This window comes from Bombina bombina, chromosome 3 (assembly GCF_027579735.1).
Source record: "Bombina bombina isolate aBomBom1 chromosome 3, aBomBom1.pri, whole genome shotgun sequence".
Lineage (NCBI taxonomy): Eukaryota > Metazoa > Chordata > Amphibia > Anura > Bombinatoridae > Bombina > Bombina bombina.
In genome coordinates, this window is record NC_069501.1 from 1,217,284,941 (window position 1) to 1,217,307,794 (window position 22,854).

At 36.6% G+C, this 22,854-nt stretch overlaps 1 protein-coding gene across 1 annotated transcript in view; it reads left to right on the forward strand.

Moving 5' to 3' along the window:
• Window positions 1-9,597, forward strand: part of GAB2 (GRB2 associated binding protein 2) — a 491,597-nt gene extending 482,000 nt beyond the window's left edge. Inside the window, exon 10 of the mRNA XM_053708678.1 lies at window positions 8,894-9,597. Coding sequence (XP_053564653.1) covers window positions 8,894-9,037 — 144 coding nt within the window. The 3' untranslated portion in view covers window positions 9,038-9,597. The remainder of the gene's footprint in view (window positions 1-8,893) is intronic.
• The last annotated feature ends 13,257 nt before the right edge of the window (window positions 9,598-22,854 follow it).

A 22,854-nucleotide genomic window follows, 5' to 3' on the forward strand; every position in this document is an offset into this window, starting at 1 on the left:
ACACGATTATATAAACTATGGCAATCAATATCTTGTTCTAATATAATAACTTCTGCATTCTGCTGAAAAATCAATGGTTATCACTCATATAATGTTTGTATACAATTTGGATTTTTTATATTTTAAACTCAACAGATCTAGACAACAACTATCAGAGACAAACTAAACCTGATAGCGTCTCCTATAAAAGTAGAGATCATCCTATAGTACTGATCTAAAGACATGGCATTATACGAAATCTCGATTTTTACCGGGGATTTACAGTTCCTTTTTACATGGCACCATCAATATTGGAAAAAACTCAACCAAAAACAAAACAACACAAAACAAATGATTTAACATCATTATTTTCTCCCTTATTCTTAAAGAGGTCTAGCTAGACCTTGATAAAATACCTTTTGTTTCTACCAGGGGTAGGGGATAATAAAATAATAAAACAAAGATGGATAAACCTAGCAATACTCTGAGGGGGGCGGAGCTAGCCAGCCTAGGAGATGGCTGATGTCTGACAGAGCTCTTAGGCCCCATCTAGGTGAAAACGTAATTGGCACTAGCCATCCTGCACTTTAAGACCGCAGACTACTAGATATGTAAGCAGCTAACCTCAGTCATAGAATTTACAAGATTTCTGCTGCCCGCTTCAGGAGATTCACCTGTATTTAATGTGTACGCTGTGTGCATGGACTCAACCCACCCCTGATCCTGTCGGCGGCCAAGCAAAAAAAAAAAAAGAGACCAGTGACCGGAGACACTTCTATTGAGGGGTAATCAGAAGAAGTCCACCGGAAAGCACATAGACTCACCAAAGCACCGGTCGGTTGAAATCCGGAGTGAGCCGCACTGGAAGATGAGCGCCGATACGGGCCGCAGCCTAAGCTAAAGTTCAACAGCGCACTCGAAATATCAAACAACGAGTACACGCTGCAGCAGCGGGGAATAACTGTTGAAAGGGTAAGAGTACTGAAACGCACAAAACTGTTAAGCAAATAGTAATAAAGAGCCCATAAACGAGGAACTATGCCCTAATACTCTCAACTGTGATAACAGTATTATATATCAAACAGTGCACTTTCAAATCAGATAGCCAGTTATAAGGTGCCTTACAGCATATAAGCACTTTTCTAAGCCTTTGTGTTTGGAAAACTGTAATTGCAACCTATCTTCAATGAGTTACAGTGCACTGCTCAAGTTTACAGCTTAAATTCCTTAATAAACGCCTGCAAAAACAGCAAAGATTCAAAGATCTTTTTATCCAGCACCGGACTCCCCACTTGCCTTTTAAAGAAACAGTGTGGGTGGAGAAGCAGAAATCACGCAGTTATGTCTCCAAAAAAAATTAATAAACCAGGCAGGAATGCCAAATCCCTGAAAACCTCTACTCATTCAGTCAGTAGCTTCTTCAAAGCATCTGAGGCCAAAAATATAGCTCCAACAGAAGAAGCAATACCAGACCCAGGGTCAGACCACAGCTCATCAGAATCTGACAGCGACCATATGTCAGAAAACATCACTATTCCCACAGCTCTTTTTAAAACAATTCCATCAAAAAAAGACTTTTCTTCCCTAATATCACAGGTCAAGCAATGCATCAAAGAGGAAATCTCAGACCTCAAAAAGGACATTACTGACATTGGTCACAGAGTAGAAGCACTCGAAAACAGCCAAGATATGCATGCAGAAGCTATCACAGACCTACAGAGCACCATTCAGAAACAAGACACAACTATCACTGAGCTAGAAGACAAGATAGATGACGTCGAAAATCGCAGCAGACGATATAATATCAGGCTGCGGGGTATCCCTGAAACTATCCTCCCACCAGATATTGAACAATATCTTCAAGATTTCTTTAGCACATTAAAAAAAGAAGAAACCCCTTCAAAAATCTCCATGGACAGAGCTCACAGAGCTTTACGCCCCAAACCATTGGCAGGACAAGCACCAAGAGATGTTATAGTTCGTATTACGAACTTTCAAGAAAAGGAAGAGCTAATGAAACTAGCCAGAGAACAACAACCCATTAAGTATGAAAACATAGACATACAAATGTTTACTGATTTGTCACAGAGAACTCTCACAAAAAGAAGGGAACTCAAACCGCTTACACTGCTGTTGAGGAAACAAAACATCCCATACAGATGGGGATTCCCCTTTCACTTGCTAATCCTTTGGAAAGGAAGACGTATCACCTGCTCATCTACCAAAGAGATACCAGATATTTGCAAAGAGCTGGACATCCCAACCCCTCAGATGGAAGAAAACACCACATCTCAAGAAAAATGCACAAGCCCAAGTAAACCAGCTCCCCTACCGCAAAGGAGAGAATGGAGACAGGCGTCTCAAAAGAAGCTCCACAAACCCACAAATCCTGCATCTTCATCACTTGATGATAGGGGATGACAACCCCTCGCTGCACACAAGGACACTTCCTAACACTTAAGCAGCGACCGACAGAGACCTCTAACTGCAAGTATCATCTACTTTCCTGTACACATGAGGCCTACAGGTCCTTAGAGTTGCTAAAATAATGTCTTAAAGGTTAAATTGTTAACAGTCAACTGACGTTGACTTTGTTTTTTGTTTGTTCTCACCTAGTCGGGAGATTATCTCCCTAGAACAGAAGTATGTTGTTTAAACTTGTGTTAGAAATACTATATTTTAATGTTTTTCTTATTTGCCTATTTCTTTCTTTTCTTCTCCTCTCTCTACTTTTCTGTCCTCTATTAAAGCATATGCCGTCATATACACGCTCACTAATATACAACATGTGTTATTGCTCACTAACCTCATCACCATATATGTACCATGATGATTAATCACACACCACAAGACTTAAATATCTTCACACAAAACGCCAAGGGACTCAATTGCCCAAATAAAAGAAGAATGGCCATATTAGACCTCCAAAAAAAAGGTGGACACATATTAATGCTTCAGGAGACCCACTTTAAAGGGAAAAATATCCCTAAATATTTTTCCACACATTACCCCTTACATTTCCACAGCACTAATCCACACAAAAAAATTAACGGGGTTAGCATCCTAATCCACAAATCTATCCCCTTTGTTAAGATGCATACTATAGGAGACAAAGAAGGCAGATACATATGTCTAAAAGGCCTCCTTTATGGTAAACCAGTAACATTAATGAACATCTACACCCCAAACTCCCGCCAGGATAAGTTCATAACCTCAGTTGTAGATTTAATCCTTAAAGAAGCAAAAGGCTCCTTAATCATATCAGGAGACTTGAACCTCCCTCTTGACCCCACAGTTGACTGCTCAAACCCTACCACTAGAGCTAAAATCCCAAACCTTCACAAGATTTGGCAAAAATTCAAGCTCCTACGCTTACATGACACATGGAGATACTTTAATCCACAAAAAATAGATTTCACCTTCTTCTCCCATCCTAATCGTAATTATTCTAGACTGGACTATATTTTAGTTGACCATCTAGTCCTATCTCACACTACACATTCCTTCATACACCATACAACATGGTCAGATCACTCCTTGGTAGTTTGCACTATAAAATGGCCGACAGCCCCTCTGAGAGCTTTCCAGTGGAGACTAGAAGACTCGCTATTGCTAGACTCAAAGCAAAAGGAGTTATTTTCAGAACATATAAGCTCATACTTCTCTATAAATGAGACACCAGATGTTAGTGTGGCCACCCTCTGGGAAGCCCACAAGAGCACTATAAGGGGCGAGTTTATCAAAACTGCCGCCCAAATCAAAAGGAAAAGCCGTGAGGAAATAAATCTTTTGGCTACAGACATTGCAGACCTAGATTATAAACACACAAAAAAAATGAACCTTTTTCTGCATATCAAATCACAAAAACAACTCCTCCATATTCAACAAAATTTCTATAGAGAAGGCAATAAGTCAGGAAAACTCTTGGCTAGAGCGTTAAAAAAGCAACAGCAGAAAACTTATATTCATGCCATAAAAAAGTCAGATGGTACACATATAGAAGATACAAAATCGATAGCTAAAGAGTTCAAAAAATTCTACCATAAACTTTATAATCTATTCCCAATTAGAGACCCTCAGGATCATGCACTTCACTGTAATCAATATTTAGACAACTTACCCATCCCCAAGCTAGATCAGGATCAATGTACCCAATTAGATCGACCTATTCAGCCATCAGAAGTATTAGAGGCAATAAAACAAATAAAACAAAACAAAGCACCAGGCCCAGATGGGTTTACAGGTCTGTATTATAAAACTTTTGCTTCTCTACTAGTACCGCACCTAACATCCCTATTTAACTCCATACCAGAAAAACACCCATTTCCTGACACTATGTTACAAGCCTACATATCAGTTATAGCTAAACCTGGTAAACCCCCGAACACTCCGGCACATTTTCGACCAATCTCTTTATTAAATATTGACCTTAAACTATATGCGAAAATTTTAGCATCCCGTCTTAATCAAATTCTCCCCTCCGTAATTCATCAAGACCAAGTAGGGTTTGTCCCACGCAGAGAAGCAAAAGATAACACGGTCAAAGTATTAAATTTATTGGAATATGTCACGCAAACCAAAACCCCGACTGTTTTTGTCTCGACAGATGCTGAAAAAGCTTTTGACCGACTAGACTGGACATACCTACGTACGACCCTACAACACTTCCACTTCCCAGACTCTTTTATTCAAAAAGTCTTTGCTTTATATTCCAACCCCACAGCTCAGGTTCGGATTAATGGAGCCCTTTCGGAACCTTTTGAAATCCGAAATGGATCCAGGCAAGGCTGTCCACTTTCACCGCTTCTTGTTTTATCCCTTGAGCCCCTGGCTATCAAAATACGATTGAACAACCAAATTCAAGGAATTTCTATCGCTAATCAGACACATAAATTAGCCATATTTGCGGATGACATTCTCCTGACGCTCACAAACCCCAAAGTATCTCTACAGCAGGTGACAAATGAATTGACAAAATTTGGGACAGTATCGAATTTTTTAGTGAACATGACCAAGTCAGAATACCTTCCTATAAACTTATCTACCCACACCCTTAATAATCTAAAATCTACATGCCCCTTAAAACAACAAACAAAATATCTCAAATACCTTGGCATCCACATTACTCCAGATAAAACAGATCTGCGTAAATATAATTATGGAAATCTAACCACAGAACTTCTAACTCTAACATCTCACTGGCTTCCTAAAAATATTTCGTGGACAGGTAGAATACAAGCAACAAAAATGATTCTGCTCCCAAAAGTGCTATACATTCTCCAGACAGTCCCCATCCCAGGCATACAAAAAGACCTAGCTAATATGCAAAGGATCATAAATGAATATATCTGGAGATGTAGGCCCCCGAGGATTAACAGAAATACACTCTTTAAATCCCCAGCAGAGGGGGGCCTAGGGGTCCCGCATCTACGTTCCTACAAACTTGCCATATCCCTCCAGAGAATCCAAGAGTGGTTCCGATTTGACACAACCAATTATAAAAGTTGGGTGCAAATTGAAACTGATCTCGCCTTTTCCCACGACTTAACCACCGCAAGCTGGAATCCTGCTTATTTTAACAGACATTCTATCTCAACATCTTCAATTTCCAATGAGACTTGGACTGATTGGAAACATATCTGTAAGGCACCGAATAAAATTTCCTCTAGATACTCACCCCTCACTACACTTCTAAACAACCCAGAATTTAAACCTGGTAAAATCATAGATGACAACCTTCTCAAGATCCCACAAACACTCATCCCCATGTATCTTATCACAGATGAGGCTAAGATTATCAAAGATAAGTCCCAACTTGACTTAATAAAACACCCTTTCCTATCATCATGGCTTCACATACACCAAATGAGACACTACATAATGTCACATAAATTTAGAAAAGACCTGACCCGCTCTCCCACAATATTCGAACAACTGTGTATAGCTAAAGAGGAGATAACAGGAGTCATTTCCAAATTATATAAGCTTATCTTAACACACACTTTTCCGGAACTCCCCTCATACACTAAAAGATGGGATAATGAGTTGCATCAAATTACCCCAGCGAAAACGTGGTTACACAGATTCTCAACCCTTTTACACTCCGGACATTCCGCCCATGCAAAAGAAACCAACATCAAACTAATGATGAGGTGGTATCTAACACCAGCTAGAATTAAATATATATATAAACAAACCTCGGGTTCATGTTGGAGGGGATGTTCCGGAGAGGGTCACCTGTCCCACATCTGGTGGGGTTGCGAACATATTAAATCCTATTGGTCTGCTATCTTCTCGAGTATCAATAAAACACTAAATACTCAAATAACACCTAGCCCAGAAATAATAATGCTGAGACAACCACCAGTAATCACATGTAAAATAAGGCAACAATTATTTCACATTATGCTAAATGCAGCCAACCAGATAATACCGAGAAAATGGAAAACGGCAGAAGTACCTGTAGTATCAGGATGGATAGAACTAGTCAACAGAAACTTACTGCTAGAGAGATTATACTACCTCAAACTAGGTCAACTCTCATTGCATCAGGAGATGATGTTTTTGTGGGATTCTTTTAGATATAGAAAATAGGATACATAAACACGCTCAACTGTGAACATATATGACTTATGAGAACAATATTCTCAACTTTTATTAAATGGCCTATGCTTTCTCTTTTTCCCTGTCTCTCTTTTCCTTTTCTTTCCCTTTCTCTTCAATTTCAGTTTACTGTCTTTGTATAAGATAATTGACAAATAAATTTTAGACTTATAGAATGCAATTAGAACTTGCACTAGAATATGAGGAATTAGTTTTCTGAGGTCCTCTCTTAACTGAAAGTTGGGGGGCCCACAAGTCATATACCTTAATTTAGACACCATGTGCCTACCACAACCACAGCGATACTGTGAAGAGAATTTGAAGCACGGGACATTTCAGCAAGACTCTAAGTAATATACTGTGCAACATTTATTGTAACAATTCCTACTCTTGGGTAGGAACATTGAATTGTTTTTTGTCTTATTGTTAAAGTTTTAATACAAATCTAAATAAAAATAATATACATAAAAAAAACAAAAAACCTAGCAATACTCTCTTGATTCATCCTAGTAGTTTATTCTTAATTCATATAATATCAAAAATCATAGCTGAGAACCTGTGAACAGCAGCACTGAGAAATAAACAAAACAAAACCTGAGAACAGTGTAACTCTACTCTTCTCAGTTCCCCCCCCCCTCCCTGAGGAGAAAAAAGAAAGAAAGGGGGGGGGGTGATCTTAACAGGTTCTTCACCAGATATTTAATAATACAATCTATGAGTTTCTAAATGGGAAGTATGACTTTTATATGTGAATACAAAATCAATCATCATACAAACATAAAAGTAAGTTTACCAGTGATGTGGGTTTTTTAAGGCCTCTTGGAGTTTTGGGAATCTTTGCCTCCACCTAGTGGCCAGGAAAGGAAATCCCACGAGTAATGGCTCGTGGACTCTAACCATCATGAAAGAAATTAATTTATCAGGTAAGCATAAATTATATATTTTTTTAAAAATTGATATTTAATTATATTGCTTATTAATGTAAAATTAATCAATATATCCTTTTATCTACTTAGTTAACATTAAAGGGATAGGAAAGTCAAAATGAATGTAATTTTAAGACACTTAAATTCACTTACATTTTCAAATGTGCTTCGTTCTCTTAGTATCCCTTGTTAAAAAATAATATGCATATATCCAATACTAGTGAGGACTAGCTGCTGATTGGAGCCTGCACACATTTGTCTCTTGTGATTGGTTAACTAGATGTGTTTAGCTAGCTGCCTGTAGTGCAATGCTGTTCCTTCAGCAAAAGGATAACACATTTGATCATAGAAGTAAATTGGAAAGTTGTTTTAAAATTGCATGTTCTATCCAAAAATGTAAATGAAATATTTGGGGTTTCCTGTCCCTTTAACCCCCTAACCCTTCATGTTTAGGACAAGTGCCATTGCAGCTCCAAATTAGTTTATACGGTGCTATCTCAAATGTTCCCTAGTTATTGGTATATACTGTACATATCTATTATATTTAAATACTGTTGTGAAGCCACTGGCCAGGGATTGCAAACCTATGGCGCAAGTGCCCAAGATGGCATTATAGCAAATTTGCTGGAACTTCACCTCTGGACTACAACAATACTACTTGGTTTCATTGGCTACAAATTGTAGTACTAAATAAATTGGGGGGGGGGGGGGTTATGCTGTGTACTCTTATGAGCCTACCTAGTTTTACTATTCAATAAAAGATACTAAGAGAACAAAGCAAATTTGATAACAGAAGTAAATTGGAAAATTGTTTAAAATTGCACGCTCTATCTGAATCATGAAAGTTTAGTTTTGACTTTACTGTCCCTTTGAAAGAAACAAATAATTATAACATTTTTAAACATTTATTCAAATGTAAGAAAAGACCCATGGATTCTGAAAAGAATTGTTTAGATGATTACTGCCAGTTTGGGTTCCCACTCTCAAAAAGGTTTAACACCCTTGCTCTAGACCAGTGTTTCCTAAACCTAGACATCAGGACCCTTAACAGGCCAGATATTTATTATATCTTAACTAGAGAGCAGGTGAAATAATCAGCAGATGGTTGAGGTAATTATTTCACCTGTGCTTTAGTTAAGATATAATGAATATCTGGCCTGAGTAATAGTCCTGAGGTCTGGGTTTGGGAAACAGTCTGTTCTAGACGATGGTGCTAAACTCCTCATGGTAGACCAGCTATTTTAATAAGTTACTATTTCCGTAGGTACTAGTTTGTTTTACAGGTTACAATATATAGTTTTCAGTCTTATAACTTGGCAACTTTGATTTCTAACTAAAAGAATTACCTCTTGGATGGGCTCTAACATAGTGTGATTTCTGTTCAGCCTTCCACATCATCTGTAGCTTCTGATGAAAAGGTGGACTACGTACAAGTAGATAAAGAGAAGACACAAGCCTTACAGAACACCATGCAAGAATGGACAGATGTGCGTCAGTCGTCTGAGCCAGCCAAGAGTTGCAAGCAATGAAAGAATTCTACCAAACAGTTCATGAAGAGAGCAGGAATAACAACAAAATGTAAAGCCACCTTGCTACCAGCTAAAGCTCAATTTTATTCTGCTTATTTGTTGTTGGATTTTATCCCAACCTTTGGTACTCAAGGATCTAGCAAAGCATTTTAGATCTTATCAAATGTTGATTTGTGAGACACCTGTGCACTAGACATTCAGAATGAGTTCATGGAACCCCCAGCCGTTCCAGGCACAGACCTGTTTTAGTAGTGTATTCTTAATATATAGTGGTAATGGCCTTTTATGTACATATTATTGAGTGTTCTCTTGGCAGTGTGATGCGCTCTAGCATACTAGGCTGTGTAAATCTACAAATCTTTTTAGCTAGTAATAGTAATAGAAGCTCACATGATAACTTCAACAGAAGGATATCTACTTGTTTCTGTACCAACACCACAAAGGAAACGTTTACCACGAAAGTGAACGTCTTGAATTGACATTTTTATTGGAATAATGTTAATGAATATTAAAATGTGAGAAGTAGAAGAAAGCAATGAATAGATGTGCCTTTGATATTCGCAATCTTGTGTTCTTTAGCTAATCTGTGAATAGACACAGGCAATGTCTTGTTGGGCATTCTCTCAGAGTAGAGCTAACTTGTTAGGGTAAATATTATGCATTCTCTACTCCAAATATTACAAAACCCTGACCTTTGTGTGATATGTATGGTGTGATAGGTTTCTGTGTAATTATCACAGTAAGATATTGGACTATAGAATTCTGTTCAGTTGTATGGGTGCTTAACAGTGGCGTCACTAGGGGGGGGCGGGGGGGGCGGGCCGCACCCGGGTGACACCCTCCAGGGGGTGACACCAAAAAAAAAAAAAAAAAAATTTTTTTTTTTTTTTTTTTTTTTTAATTTTATTGAAATTCAAAGAAATACAATGTTGAGATGCATAGATTATTTTATTAGAGGCTGGCATTTGTGAACATTAGTAGGACTGGGGAAGTTGTAGACACACAATTTTTTTGCCCCTTGAGCCAGTGCTGCAATTTCAACAAATAGTTTTCCCGGCTGCTTTTGCTTGTTTGTACTTTGCTCCTCCCCTGCCCAATTTCACTATGAATGTTGTGGGTGTGCCGTGGGGCTTGCAAAGTTGCGCTGCTAGCCTAAACCTGCCTGCCTATCTGTGCTCACTGCTCAGTGACATGCGGCCCAGGGCTGTGCACTGACAGACTTGGAACAGAGTCAGAGAGCAGAATTTTCATAGTTTGCGTGCCTAAACCTTTTCTTCAGCGATTTATTTTAGAGTGCTCTGTTTATCTTTCATTTGATGTTCTGCTGAGCCAGGGAGCAGCTCTAGGCATGAGCTTCCTAATTAATGCAGTGCAGTTTACATATTTTGTATGTGTGTGTCTGAGTTTTTGTGTGTCTCAGTGTTTTTGTGTGTGTGTTTTTGTGTGTGTGTCTGAGTGTGTTTCCGAGTGTTTGTGTGTGCATCTGAGTATGTGTTTAAGTGTGTCTGAGTGTTTGTATGTGTGTTTGCCTGTGTTTTTGTGTGTGTCTGCTTTCGGGGGGGGGGGGGGGGTGGCACCATGACTTACCGCACCGGGTGACACCAACCCTAGTGACGCCACTGGTGCTTAATCTTTGGCTGGAGACTGTTCCAAGACCTTAAAATAGCAATAGATAAGGAGGTAGAGCCTGCATGCTGTGCTCAAAACTGATACCAAAAAATCAGTCTTGCCTTAACCAGTACTATGTAATAGCTATTTGCTTTCATGCGACACGGTGTCTCCTGCACATGGGCTAAATATAGTAGCATGTGATGCAGCAGCGCGGTACATAACAACGTATCCTGGACTGTACACAAAACATGCTAATGTTCTGAATACACTTGTGATACTATTTGCAAACAAATCTTGTATCTTACTATAAGGTACTGTAAATTGTTACAACTGATATCCATATAGTGATTTTTTTTTATCAGATGTGTAGTGTTTGTGTGTCTATATGTATATGTATATATATATATGTACATACAGGTGTGTGTATGTAGGTATGTGTGTGTATGTATATATACATATAGAAAAATTTAAGTAGTGCAACACTGGTAAAATTGCACTTGGGGTGGGCCCTAAGTGAAGTGATGGGCACCACAGTCCTATTCAATTATCATTTTTTTATCAGGTTCTTTCAACCTGTTTGCCATATGGTTAATTTGATATCACTTAAGTTTGTCATTTGCAGGTAGTGAGTTATTTTCTGTACCCCACATACTTCCTGAAATATCCTAGGTTTGTCTAAAATCCTTTAAATCTTTAAAAATATATTGCGTTTGCCTGGTATCCCTCGTTCCTCTTGAAACATATTGGGTTTGTTGAAGGCCACTTAAAGGAACATACACTATTTATATATGTCTATATGAGCAGTTTAACACCCCACTGCAAAAGGGCTGAATGCAAAATACATTTTGTGATCAATATTTTTGCAGTGCCATTTTAAAAGCCTCTAATCTCCTCTGCTTAGGCCAATAAGAAACAGATCTAAATGAGCTAATACAGTGATCAAACAAAAACTGTGTAAAATGCAGCAGAATAAGGCTTCTTAAGAATACGCTATTTTTGAAGTTCATTTACAGAAAAAAAGGGGCAAATTAATATTATTTTTTTATTGCCGATGCTGAAATTTCTATACAGGTAGCCCTCAGTTTACGCCAGGGTTAGGTTCCAGAAGGAATGATTGTAAATCGAAACCGTTGTAAATTGAAACCCAGTTTATAATGTAAGTCAATGGGAAGTGAGGGAGTTACGTTCCAAACCCCTCTCAAAATTGTCATAAGTAACACCTAATACATTATTTTTAAAGCTTTGAAATGAAGACTTTATATGCTAAACAGCATTATAAACATAATAAAATAATCACACAACACAGAATATATAATTAAACTAAGTTAAATGAACAAAAATGTTTGCTAAACAGCATTATAAACCTAATAAAATAATCACACAACACAGACTTCACTTGCATTTTTCTGCAAACAGTTCTTTCTATGCATTCCAATCTGGATTGATTTATAGACAGGAAGATCTTGTTCCTTTGAAATCTGCTTGATAGATCTGGTCTGGTTAAACTGATTAATTTCAGCTTGCTTGGCTTTGCTGCAACACAAGCGGACAGCTCCACCTACTGGCTATTTTAATAAATGCACTGCTTCTCAATGCTTTCAATAGCAGTCACATGACTGGAAAAAAAGGTTGTTATTCTGAAATGGTGTAAATTGAACCGTTGTAAAACGAGGGCCACCTGTACTTTATATTACATTCTTAAAGTCTTATACTTTTGATCACTTGAGATAAAAATGATCTTGTCTATTGAAATATTGTGCTTTCTTTGAAAAACTTCACAGTTCTTACCACTTTGCTTTTAAAAAAAAAAAAGTTCCACTGTAGACCTAAACAATCTCAATTTAACTACCTTTCTACTCTCTATTATTTTTTGCCTTCTTTACTCACTACAGTGATATATCATTTAATTTTTTGTGCCAGTGTTGTCACATTGATAACCATAGTCTTTACCAATGTCAGTGGTGTTACTATGGGGGCTCTAGCCCCCCAGCATAATGGCTGCCCCGGTGTGCCCCCTCAACAGTGCCTTCCTACTACAACTCTGGCCGTCACTGTGGCTGCTCCAGCTATCCCAGCCTGCGGCACGCCCATCCCTGCCTATTACACACCCAATCCCACCCATGACACACCTCACCCTCCTGCCAAGGCTCTACCCACAAATCATTGATGGGTTTCCTGAAAGTGCCCCCCAAGAAGTAATTTCTGGGAATGCCACTGACCGATGTTACAAGATATGATGTGATGGCCATATTTTCACAAGCTGTTATTTTTGTGTAATAAAATCAACCACTGGTAAACTTAAATCATTGTATAAAATGTTTTTATTAGCCAGCGTAGTGAAGAGTAGTCTAAAGTTTGTGTCAAACATAATCAAATACGCGTTTAGCCAGGAAGTGAAGCTACCTGATACAAAGGTGCCTTCATACATGCATTTTGTATATTCTAAGGGTCGGGGATATACTTTATTTATCTCACTTTTTTTGACCCAGATAGAACTTTTTCCAAAATAACATATAAATGTTGTTACATCATCTATTATGGATGCAACTGGTGTGGGAATTATCACGCTCCTATATTGCTTGTAAAAGGGATGATTATCCAGTTGCAGAAGAATAGACTGTGATCGCTGTGATAGCATCTAGAAGTGTGTCTTTTTATGTTTGTTTCTTTTTAACGAGATCACACTGATATGAATATTAAAAGGACATTAATGTGTTAAAGTACTTTATTTAATTAGTCATAGTCAGAAACCTGGTGCCCTGCTGGGCTCCTTCAATTGGTGGTAAGGACAAATACACTAAGAGAATTCATAAATCCCTGTGTTATGCATAAGGTTATCCTAAGAATTAATCAAGTTTACCCTTCAATTGGAAACATGAGTAGACTCTATGGGCCTTCGGTTCTTACTTGCTTTAAAAATCTGCTTTTGTATCTGAACCAATCAGGAGAAGTTTTATTTGTGTGCTCTAGTCACTCTGTATCTTCATTTGGACCAGCACAGAAGGGCACATAGAGAATAATTTAGATCGTTTATGTGTTGATTCCAATCTTTCCGATACTGGCTTCTGATAAAGAGGTTTCAGCTGATATGGGAAAAGTGTTCACAATCTAAAATGGATTTGGCCTCTAAAAACCCACAGCTGTAAATGAGTTTTCACTAGAAAAGCTCCCAAAATGTCTTTTTGGGATTTAATCTGGAAATCCAGCCTAAACTGACATACACAACCCTTACACATCTTTTAAAGGAACACTGAACACAAATATTTCATGATACAGATAGAGCATGCATTTTTAAGTAACTTTCTAATTTACTCCTATTATCAATTTTTCGTCATTCTCTTGCTATCTTTATTTGAAAAGCAAGAATGTAAGTTTAGAAGCTGGCCCATTTTTTGTTCACAACCTGGGTTGTCCTTGCTGATTGGTGGATAAATGCTGACCAGAGCTCTGAACCAAAAATTGGCTGGCTCCTTAGCTTAGATGCCTTCTTTTTTAAATAAAGATAACAAGAGAGCAAAGAAAAATTGATAATAGGATTAAATTAGAAAATTGCTTAAAAGAATCATGAAAGAACAATTTTAGGTTTAGTATCCCTTTAAGTTTACTTTACAATTCTTTTGAATTAACCCCTTTGTATAGTGTGAAAGGAAAATCATAATTTACATGTGTGCGATTAATTTACAGATGACTACATGCCACATCTAGATGTTGATCTTGTGATTTCTGTTTTCTCGCTTTCCCTGCAGATTCCATTCGCTGTATGGTATATCTCATATTAATTAAATACATATAGATATGTAAATTTGTGTCCTGCCCACTGCAGGCAGACTATACAATAGTGATAAAATGAACTTAGATGAATCAAGACATCTATAAAATACATCTCTAAAATGTGGTAGCCATGTCAGAGTGTCTTGCACATGTGTAATATACTAAAATGATTTCATATTGTCTTGGAATACTTGCAAAGTATGTCACAAAAGGCCATATTTCGGGACTGTATCAAGTGACTTTAGGTGTCAAATTCTATAAGTGCAGAATGGTCTTGTAAAACTGTTGAAACGTATCAAGAAATGAATTGTAATTAAAAATTGGGCTTTTTTCGAAAACCTGCTATTCTGATCGCAATTGGCCCATAGATTAGAATTGACTCCCTAATTAACCGCTGATAAAAAGAAGTTAGTTTAAAGGACCATTAAATATAGTAAATTGGCATAATCAACAAACCCATAATTTAAAAGTCAATGCGATAGCACTTGAATTTCAAATGTCTAAATTTCAAATGAGCTGTAGATTTATTAAAATTTTCTTCAAGTTCCCTGCCCCCTGTATCATGTGACAGCCATCTGCGAATCACAGACTCTTATAACTCTTGCTCAATCTCAGTAAGAGCTAGAGCCTCAGAAATTGTGCATATAAAAAGACTGTACACAATTTGATAATAGAAGAAAATGGAGTATTTTAAAATAGTATACTTTTATGTGAATCATGAAAGTTTAATTCTGATGCTAGTGCCCCATTGCTAAAAAAATTCTCCAACAAATTAGATCATTTTATCTTGGAGTTATGTTAGTGTTGAAGATTCGGCCTTTTGGTATTTAACTAAATTCAATATTTTAATTTGTATTTACTGTTTCTTCTTTCTTCTGTGAAAGATTTATTGTTGTCTTAGAAGATATTGTATGACCTTTGATGAGGAGATTTTGTGTTTAAGTAGAACCTGAAATAGTGCTTCTAAAAAAAGTTACCAGTATGTTAATACATCTTATTGTCCACATGACCTGTGGTGGATCCAACCAAAGGTCACATTCAATCTCCCCATCACACATGTCCTGGTGTCATGGCATCTTCCCAACATTCCATGGGGCACCTGTTATCTGGGTATGTACTTATACATTCAAAACTTTATAATTTTGTTTATATTAAAAAAAAAAAAGAAGATAAACTCAAATACAAGCAAACCAACAAATTATGACTATTCCTCATAGTAAATCAGTCATTTTATTGCCATAGGGCCCAATGGAGAAATTAAATGTTTACACAAAAAGGCGGTTAAGAAATGTATTTTCCACTCAAACATTGTGTTGTACACAGTAAAAATGAATGTTCTGTTTGTAACCTTTAGGCACCATATCCTATTCTAATATAGATTCTCTCTCTTCTTGTTATGCAAGCAAATGGGGGTTTGTGTCTCTAACAGTCATGGGGATGACCAGGTGTGGACCCTTTGCTGACTGTGCTTAAAGGAATATAGCTGCTCTTCTCTGATGAAGAGAATGCAGGCCGAAACACAGATCTTGGGTTAGCTGAACAAATTATTTGTTTGAAAAAAGTATGCCTAACATCTGGAAGTTGGACTATTTTACTTAAAAGAAAAAATGGAATGGGTAGTGACCAAGCGCTAAGGTGGGTCCTCAAGCTGTACACAAAAGGCTCCCTAACTAGCCCTAGAGAATGCAGAATGATAAGGTGGTGTGTATAGTGCCAAAGGCTGAGAACTGGACTAACGAATAAGATGATAAGCTCCTATTAGAAATTGGCTTCTATTAAAAATTAGCTTCTATTTAAAAGCACTATGTGTTTATTTGCATTCTAAGGTGCATATGGAAAGTACAATAAATAACAATACAATAAAATACAATAAAAACTACTCATGGATCCATGAAATTAAAACAGAGATCTTGGCATACATATAAAATCCTGTAAAATGCTGATAATCTTATGAGACTTGCTAATGAGTACAAGGTGTAATTAAAGTGTGAACTAGTCTTGAAGTGCTTAGGTGTATACACAAATCATAAACAAATGTGTCTTGGAAAGTGAATTTGCATTAAATGTTCAGATGTGGAAAATAAAATAAAACTACACAAATACTTGATGAGAATGCACCAATATTTGTAATCCAATAGGTAAAAACAATTAAAAGTCAAAGTGGAAAAACTTATGTGTCAATGAAGAAGATCCTCCTGGAAGTCCTGGTTGAGACCTTGAGGCACAATTAACCACTTCTTATCGATCTTGAATGTTTCTGTAAAGAATATTTGACATAGTATAGTAGGTACAAAAATAGGGATTAAAAGGAGTGATGCTTACCAGTAGGTCAACGCGTTTCGGCCCTTAACTCAGGTCTTTATCAAGTACTCATTAGCAAGTCTCATAAGATTATCAGCATTTTACAGGATTTTATATGTATGCCAAGATCTCTTTGTTTTAATTTCATGGATCCATGAGTAGTTTTTATTGTATTTTATTGTATTGTTATTTATTGTAATATTGTACTTTCCATATGCACCTTAGAGTGCGAATAAACACATAGTTAGTGCTTTTAAATAGAAGCCAATTTTTAATAGAAGCCAATCTCTAATAGGAGCTTATCATCTTATTCGTTAGTCCAGTCCTCAGCCTTTGGCGCTATACACACCACCTTATCATTCTTATTTTACTTAAAAGAACAGGTTATGTTGCTTCAGTTGACTGTGATAAATGTAAAAAGCAGACTAGAAAATATGGAACGGAAGGTTGCACTAAGTGAAAGGCACAAGTGTGCTAAAAGAGGCGTTTCCTATGTGCACTTATCTCCTATAACAAGCTGCTAATTTGTGTTTGCTTACAGTTAAATGTCTCTGCCTGAGTCATTACCAGATACAAGCAAGTGCTTTGTTTAAAATGCTGGTGCACAGAGCATATTTTAGTACAAGCTTGAAATGCCCATAGTGTTTACTAGAAGCATTTTTGCTAATACAGGTATACTGCAAACATGCTTCTATTTTAAACTAAAATGAGCCAGTGACCATTCCAGTTATAGCTGGAATGTCCCTTTAATGAAAAATGCCATGTGCTGTGGAGTTTTTAGAACTCACAAATTTTTCAGATATTAAAAACTTTTAAGAATACTAATATAGGCCATGTAGAATTACATTTAAAATGTTTATATTTAATTTGAGATTTACTTTAGACGTGCATTGACACAACATTTTTTTTTCAAAATGTTTGTCACAAAAAATATTTTGTGTTGCCTAATATTCGTTAAGGGTTTGTTTTTAATTTGTTAATGAAAATCCAATCATCTGTTATTACCTATGAGGAACGCCTTCCGGCTGTTTGAACTTAAATAAAGTTAAAGTAGTAGTTAGTTCTACTGCTACATGCCAGCAGCAGACTATTTTTTAATAGAGTCAGAAATGGCCAACAACTTACTTTTTGGCTCACACAGGACATTGCTAACTTGTTATTAAATAGTATAAATTTTAACTTTTAAATACTTTCCTGCCTTTAAGGTAAGAGTTTTAACTGCAAAAACAAATCAACTATTTTTTTTTGTTGTATGTATGTGTTTGCTCATTTTTCCTTAAAGGGCCACTTGTTTATTGTCATTTAAATGCAACAAGCAAGGAGAAATGTGTCACTTTTTACATTTGTCTAAATGACTGATTTACTTATCTGTTAGCGAAAACATTTTGTTCTCTTTTTTATTGAATTATGGGTACATATAATACAGATAGAAATTTAGTCATATGCCACAGCATAATTTTTGGGGGGAGTTTTCTTTTTATTTGGCTTTTTTTTTTTTTTTTTAAATAGAAAAAAAAGCTTTGCTATATATTATTAAAAACTTGTGTTTTAGTCTAGATGAGCACATGTTTCCCACATTTTGTGTTGCAGCTACCAAGTATGACTTCAGCAATGTCATTTATGTGGTTATTGTCATTAAAGTTTTGATATTCAATTTATTATTGGAAGCTGGATTACATTGTTCTATGGTACAAGCTTTGAACAAAATTGTGGCCCTTGAAGAGCAAAAAAAATACTTCTGGTCCATTTTCTTCATTGATGTCCAAAGAATGGATGGTGGATGGGGAAGGAATTGCCACTGTTATTTTACTCCTTAGTGAATTTATTGTCAAATATATCAGAACCATATATGTTCCAATTATGTTTGGTTTTTTTGTTTAATTTCATTTTTTTTCATGTAGCTGTGCTCCGTTATGTATATTCCTTTGTATCAAGGATAAGAGGTAATGTATTACTAATATAAAGGCTATCTTTAATTTATATGCACTTCAGGCACACATTAGTTTACACAAGATTGATAAGTTAGTGCCGGAGTACAGTTCATCAGGGTTGTAGATACATGTCTATTACTGAGGTTTTTAAATGATATTGAGAATCAAATCTGTGTGCTTCCTTATACTTATGTATGTTTTTAGATTTGTGTGTTTCAGAAACTATTTTAAAAATATGGTCTTAGAATTACCTAATGGGAAACAAAACAAGGGTATGAAATATAAACCTGTATAGAAGATCTGATAACTGTGATATTTGCAGGGTGATCTAAGGGCACATATACAACTGAAGCTTGAAAAATGTGCCTAAAACCACCTAAAATTGCTTAGAAAAATAATGCATTGTGATTATCAGTACTAATAAAGATTCCAAGATTCAAATTGACTGGCCTCACCATTTTCTGTGCAATACCCAAATATGTATATAAGTATAGACACGTTTAATTTTGCAGAAGCACTGAAAAAAATTGAGTGTGGCATTTGTTTTATTTTGTTTTTCTTTCATTAACGAAAATTAGCCAATAAATGTACTTTGCATTTTGGCTCTGAAATTAAAATGTATATATTTGGTCTTTCTTTTAATCCTGCATAATACTTTATTTCTGCATGTTTCCTACTTTTGTACTATGTCATAAAAATACAATTTCCATAAATTTCACAATTTTTCACGCTTAATTTAATGATAAACACTCTTTGTATAAAATGACCCAAAATATTGTTATTGTGAAAGAATAATTGTTTTAAAGGTCACTAATAATTCCTTTTAGAATAGCGCTCCTACACTAAATATGGTGATGATATACTGTACAAATCTTTATTTACACCTGTGGGACATTCACAGTATTTCCCATGTAAAATATTACAACATGGAATGTATATCTTGTTATATTAACAGCTCTGTGTTTCTAATTTTACAATTCATTGTCACCTAAATAAATTAATAATTTATTTTCTTTTTTGTTTTAATAAAGTAATAGTGTATGACAATTTTATTTATTCTGTAAATAGGTTATCATGTTTTTTTAACTGATTAATATAGAAAGAGCTCATGATAGGATTAGTATTATTTCTATGTTATTTCTGTGTTCAATAAAATATGGTACATGTGTAAAATTTTAGTTTCCTGTGTTTTATTTATTGTAAGCATTTTTTGTTTGTTTGTTTTTCTAGTTTTCAAATGTACATGCAAAGTCCAAAATGTGTTTAATGTAGGTGACCAGTATTTAAAGGGACATGAAACCTAAATTTTTCTTTCATGATTCAGGTAGAGCAAAACAAATTAATTTTCTTCTATTATCCTATTTCTTCTTCTTTTGGTTTCCTTTGTTGAAAAGCAGCAAACGTGTACATGACTGCAGCACTAAATGGCAAGAATGTTATACATTTTTAAGAACATTCAATGGCAGCACTCTTTCCTGCCATGTAGTGTTCCAGATATAATATTATATATATATATATATATATATATATATATATATATATATATATATATATATATATATATTGTATCTTTGCCCTCCCTAGTCTAGTACTTACCAGTGAGACCTCCTACCTGGAGGGGTATGATCAGAATTGACAGCTCCCCTCTTTAACCCTTGGCTACCCTACCCCTCCTAGTTCTGTCCATCCAGTGTGTAGATACTGTATCTATGTTGAATTTGGCAGATATATTTTTATCAAGGAGTTGTATATATATTTTTTTTTTATATATAAAAATAAAAAAAGTAATTTATTGAAATACTTGTGATTTACTTTATATGGAGGGGTTAGAAAAAAAACTATTTTTTTTTATATCATTGATTATTATCCACCCTTTTTTCTTTCAAAACTTTTTTTTATTAAGAGAATCTTGGAGCATTACAACAAACGTTATACAGTCATTGATGTCATACAACAATCATAAAAATGATCAAAACAAATTACTTGCACATACGTTCTGATTATGCTCAGAAATGTGAATTATTCTACCATAACAAGACCTTCTAAGTTTTGTGCGTCTGTCTTCCTTTGCACCTGGGAATTGTGATCACATCGATCTCCTAATTCTCTATCATTTTTCTATTTTATTTATTTGTTAACCATCCTAAACTAACTAAACCAAACTAACCTTAACCTGGTCTCCTATGGCCTGAACCTTTAATGTGTGAAGCTTCCTTTGTTATATGATACACCAATTCCCCTTCAGTTGTTCCTCTAGGATGTAGGGGGCCGTTACAAATGGTGCCACTACTTGCCTTTGTAAGCCGACAGACAGGGTGAGTATATACTTTTCCCACTTCTTGAAAAACTGTCTGATACGGACTGACACCTTACCCTTAACATCCGCCTGTTCAATAAATAATTGCTTATTCAATGACATCCTAAGGTGTTGCAGCGTTGGAGCTTTGTCACTCAACCACTGCTTCAATATAAGTTTCCTGGCCAATAACAATACATTATTAATTAGCCTACTGTGACCTGAGCCCTCCTCACCTTCCGTCAAAAGTAAGATCCCTTCCCAGTCTAACTTAACCTCTATTCTCAGTAACGTCTGCATCCAGTATTCAATCTGCTTCCAGAACCTCACTAACTTGGGGCAGCACCAGAACAGATGCTCATAAGACGGATCAGGGTGTAAACATTTTCTACATACATTAGCCTCTGGTTCAGTCTACTTAGCCCATTGTCTCGGGGTGATGTATGCCCTATGTAGTAACTTGTATTGTGTCTTCCTTAGATCCGCCGATATCATGGCAGCCCTAACTCTCTCGAAGCTCAGAACCACATCCTCTTTTCTCAGGATAGCCTGTTCCCCTTCTCTCCACTGCTGAGTCATTCTGTCTAACATTGCATCTGACTTAGCTGTCATTAGAAGATTGTATTGGAAAGTTATAGAGCTGTACCCTTGCTTCCCTAGTGAATGTAGTGTATCCCAGTGTGAGGTGTCCCAGATGGAGTCTTCTAATCTGATCAAAGAATTGACATAATGCCTAACTTGTAAATACGCAAAATATTGCTGTTGCGGTATCTGGTATTTTTCCTTAATCTGATCAAAAGTCAGAACGCATTTGTTTACCTTATCCAGCAGTTGACCTACCAGCCTAAGATCCTTTAACTCCCATTGTCTGTATTTCCCTCCCGTGATGCCTGGGATGAATTCCATATTCCTTTTAATTTGGTGCCTGAACCCTTCTTGCCCCAACACCTGAAAATTAAGTTGTTCTTAACATGGTCTGGGAGTTGTGACAGCTTAAGGAATAGGAGAGACGCTAGTGCGATTGGAGAGGTGATCCCCTCCACCAGGCCCTAATGTGTGAATTTACCCAACCCTGTCAGCCAGTCTAATGCTATTTTAGAGACCGCTGCCCAATTGTACCACCTTATGTTAGGCAGTTTTAAGCCTCCTTGTTGTGTGGGATTAAAGAGTTAATACATTCCTATTCGTTTTTTTTTTTATCCTGCCACAGGAATCTTGAGTATGCTGAGTGTAGGGTAGTGGCATCCCTGCAGCTAAGTAACAAGGGAAGCGCTTGCAGCACAAATAACAATCTAGGAAAGACCACCATTTTTATTATGCTCACTCGACCCATAAGAAACAATGGGAGATGCAGCCATTTTTTCAAGGTCTCTTCTATGCTTCGAATTACAGGGGTGATGTTAAGTGTGTACCAGTGAGAGGGATTCACAGCTATTTGAATGCCTAAAAATCTGAATGAGCGTGTTACTATCCTAAACTGCAAGTCTAGTGTAGACTCCCTATTCCCACGGTACAGCCAGAGAAGCTCCGACTTTTCCACGTTAATTTTAAACCCAGAGAAACTACCAAATCTTTCTATATCTGCCATTGTTAGCGGAATGACTGCTTCAGGACTATTGACAAATAACAGCATGTCATCCGCGTAGAGTGAGATCTTCACTCCGAATACACTGGGACACCCTCTAGCAGCTCTCTTAAGTGGATAGCCATTGGCTCAATGGCCAAGTCAAATAACAGGGGCGATAGTGGGCAACCCTGTCTGGTACCCCTCGCAAGCGAAAAGGGAGCAGACAGCTGTCCATTTACTATTAGTGAGGCTTTTGGACTGTTGTATAATTTTTGTAACAAACGTATGAAGTTTCCTTGAAAACCAAATCTTCCCAGGGCGTCAAACAGGTAGGGCCACT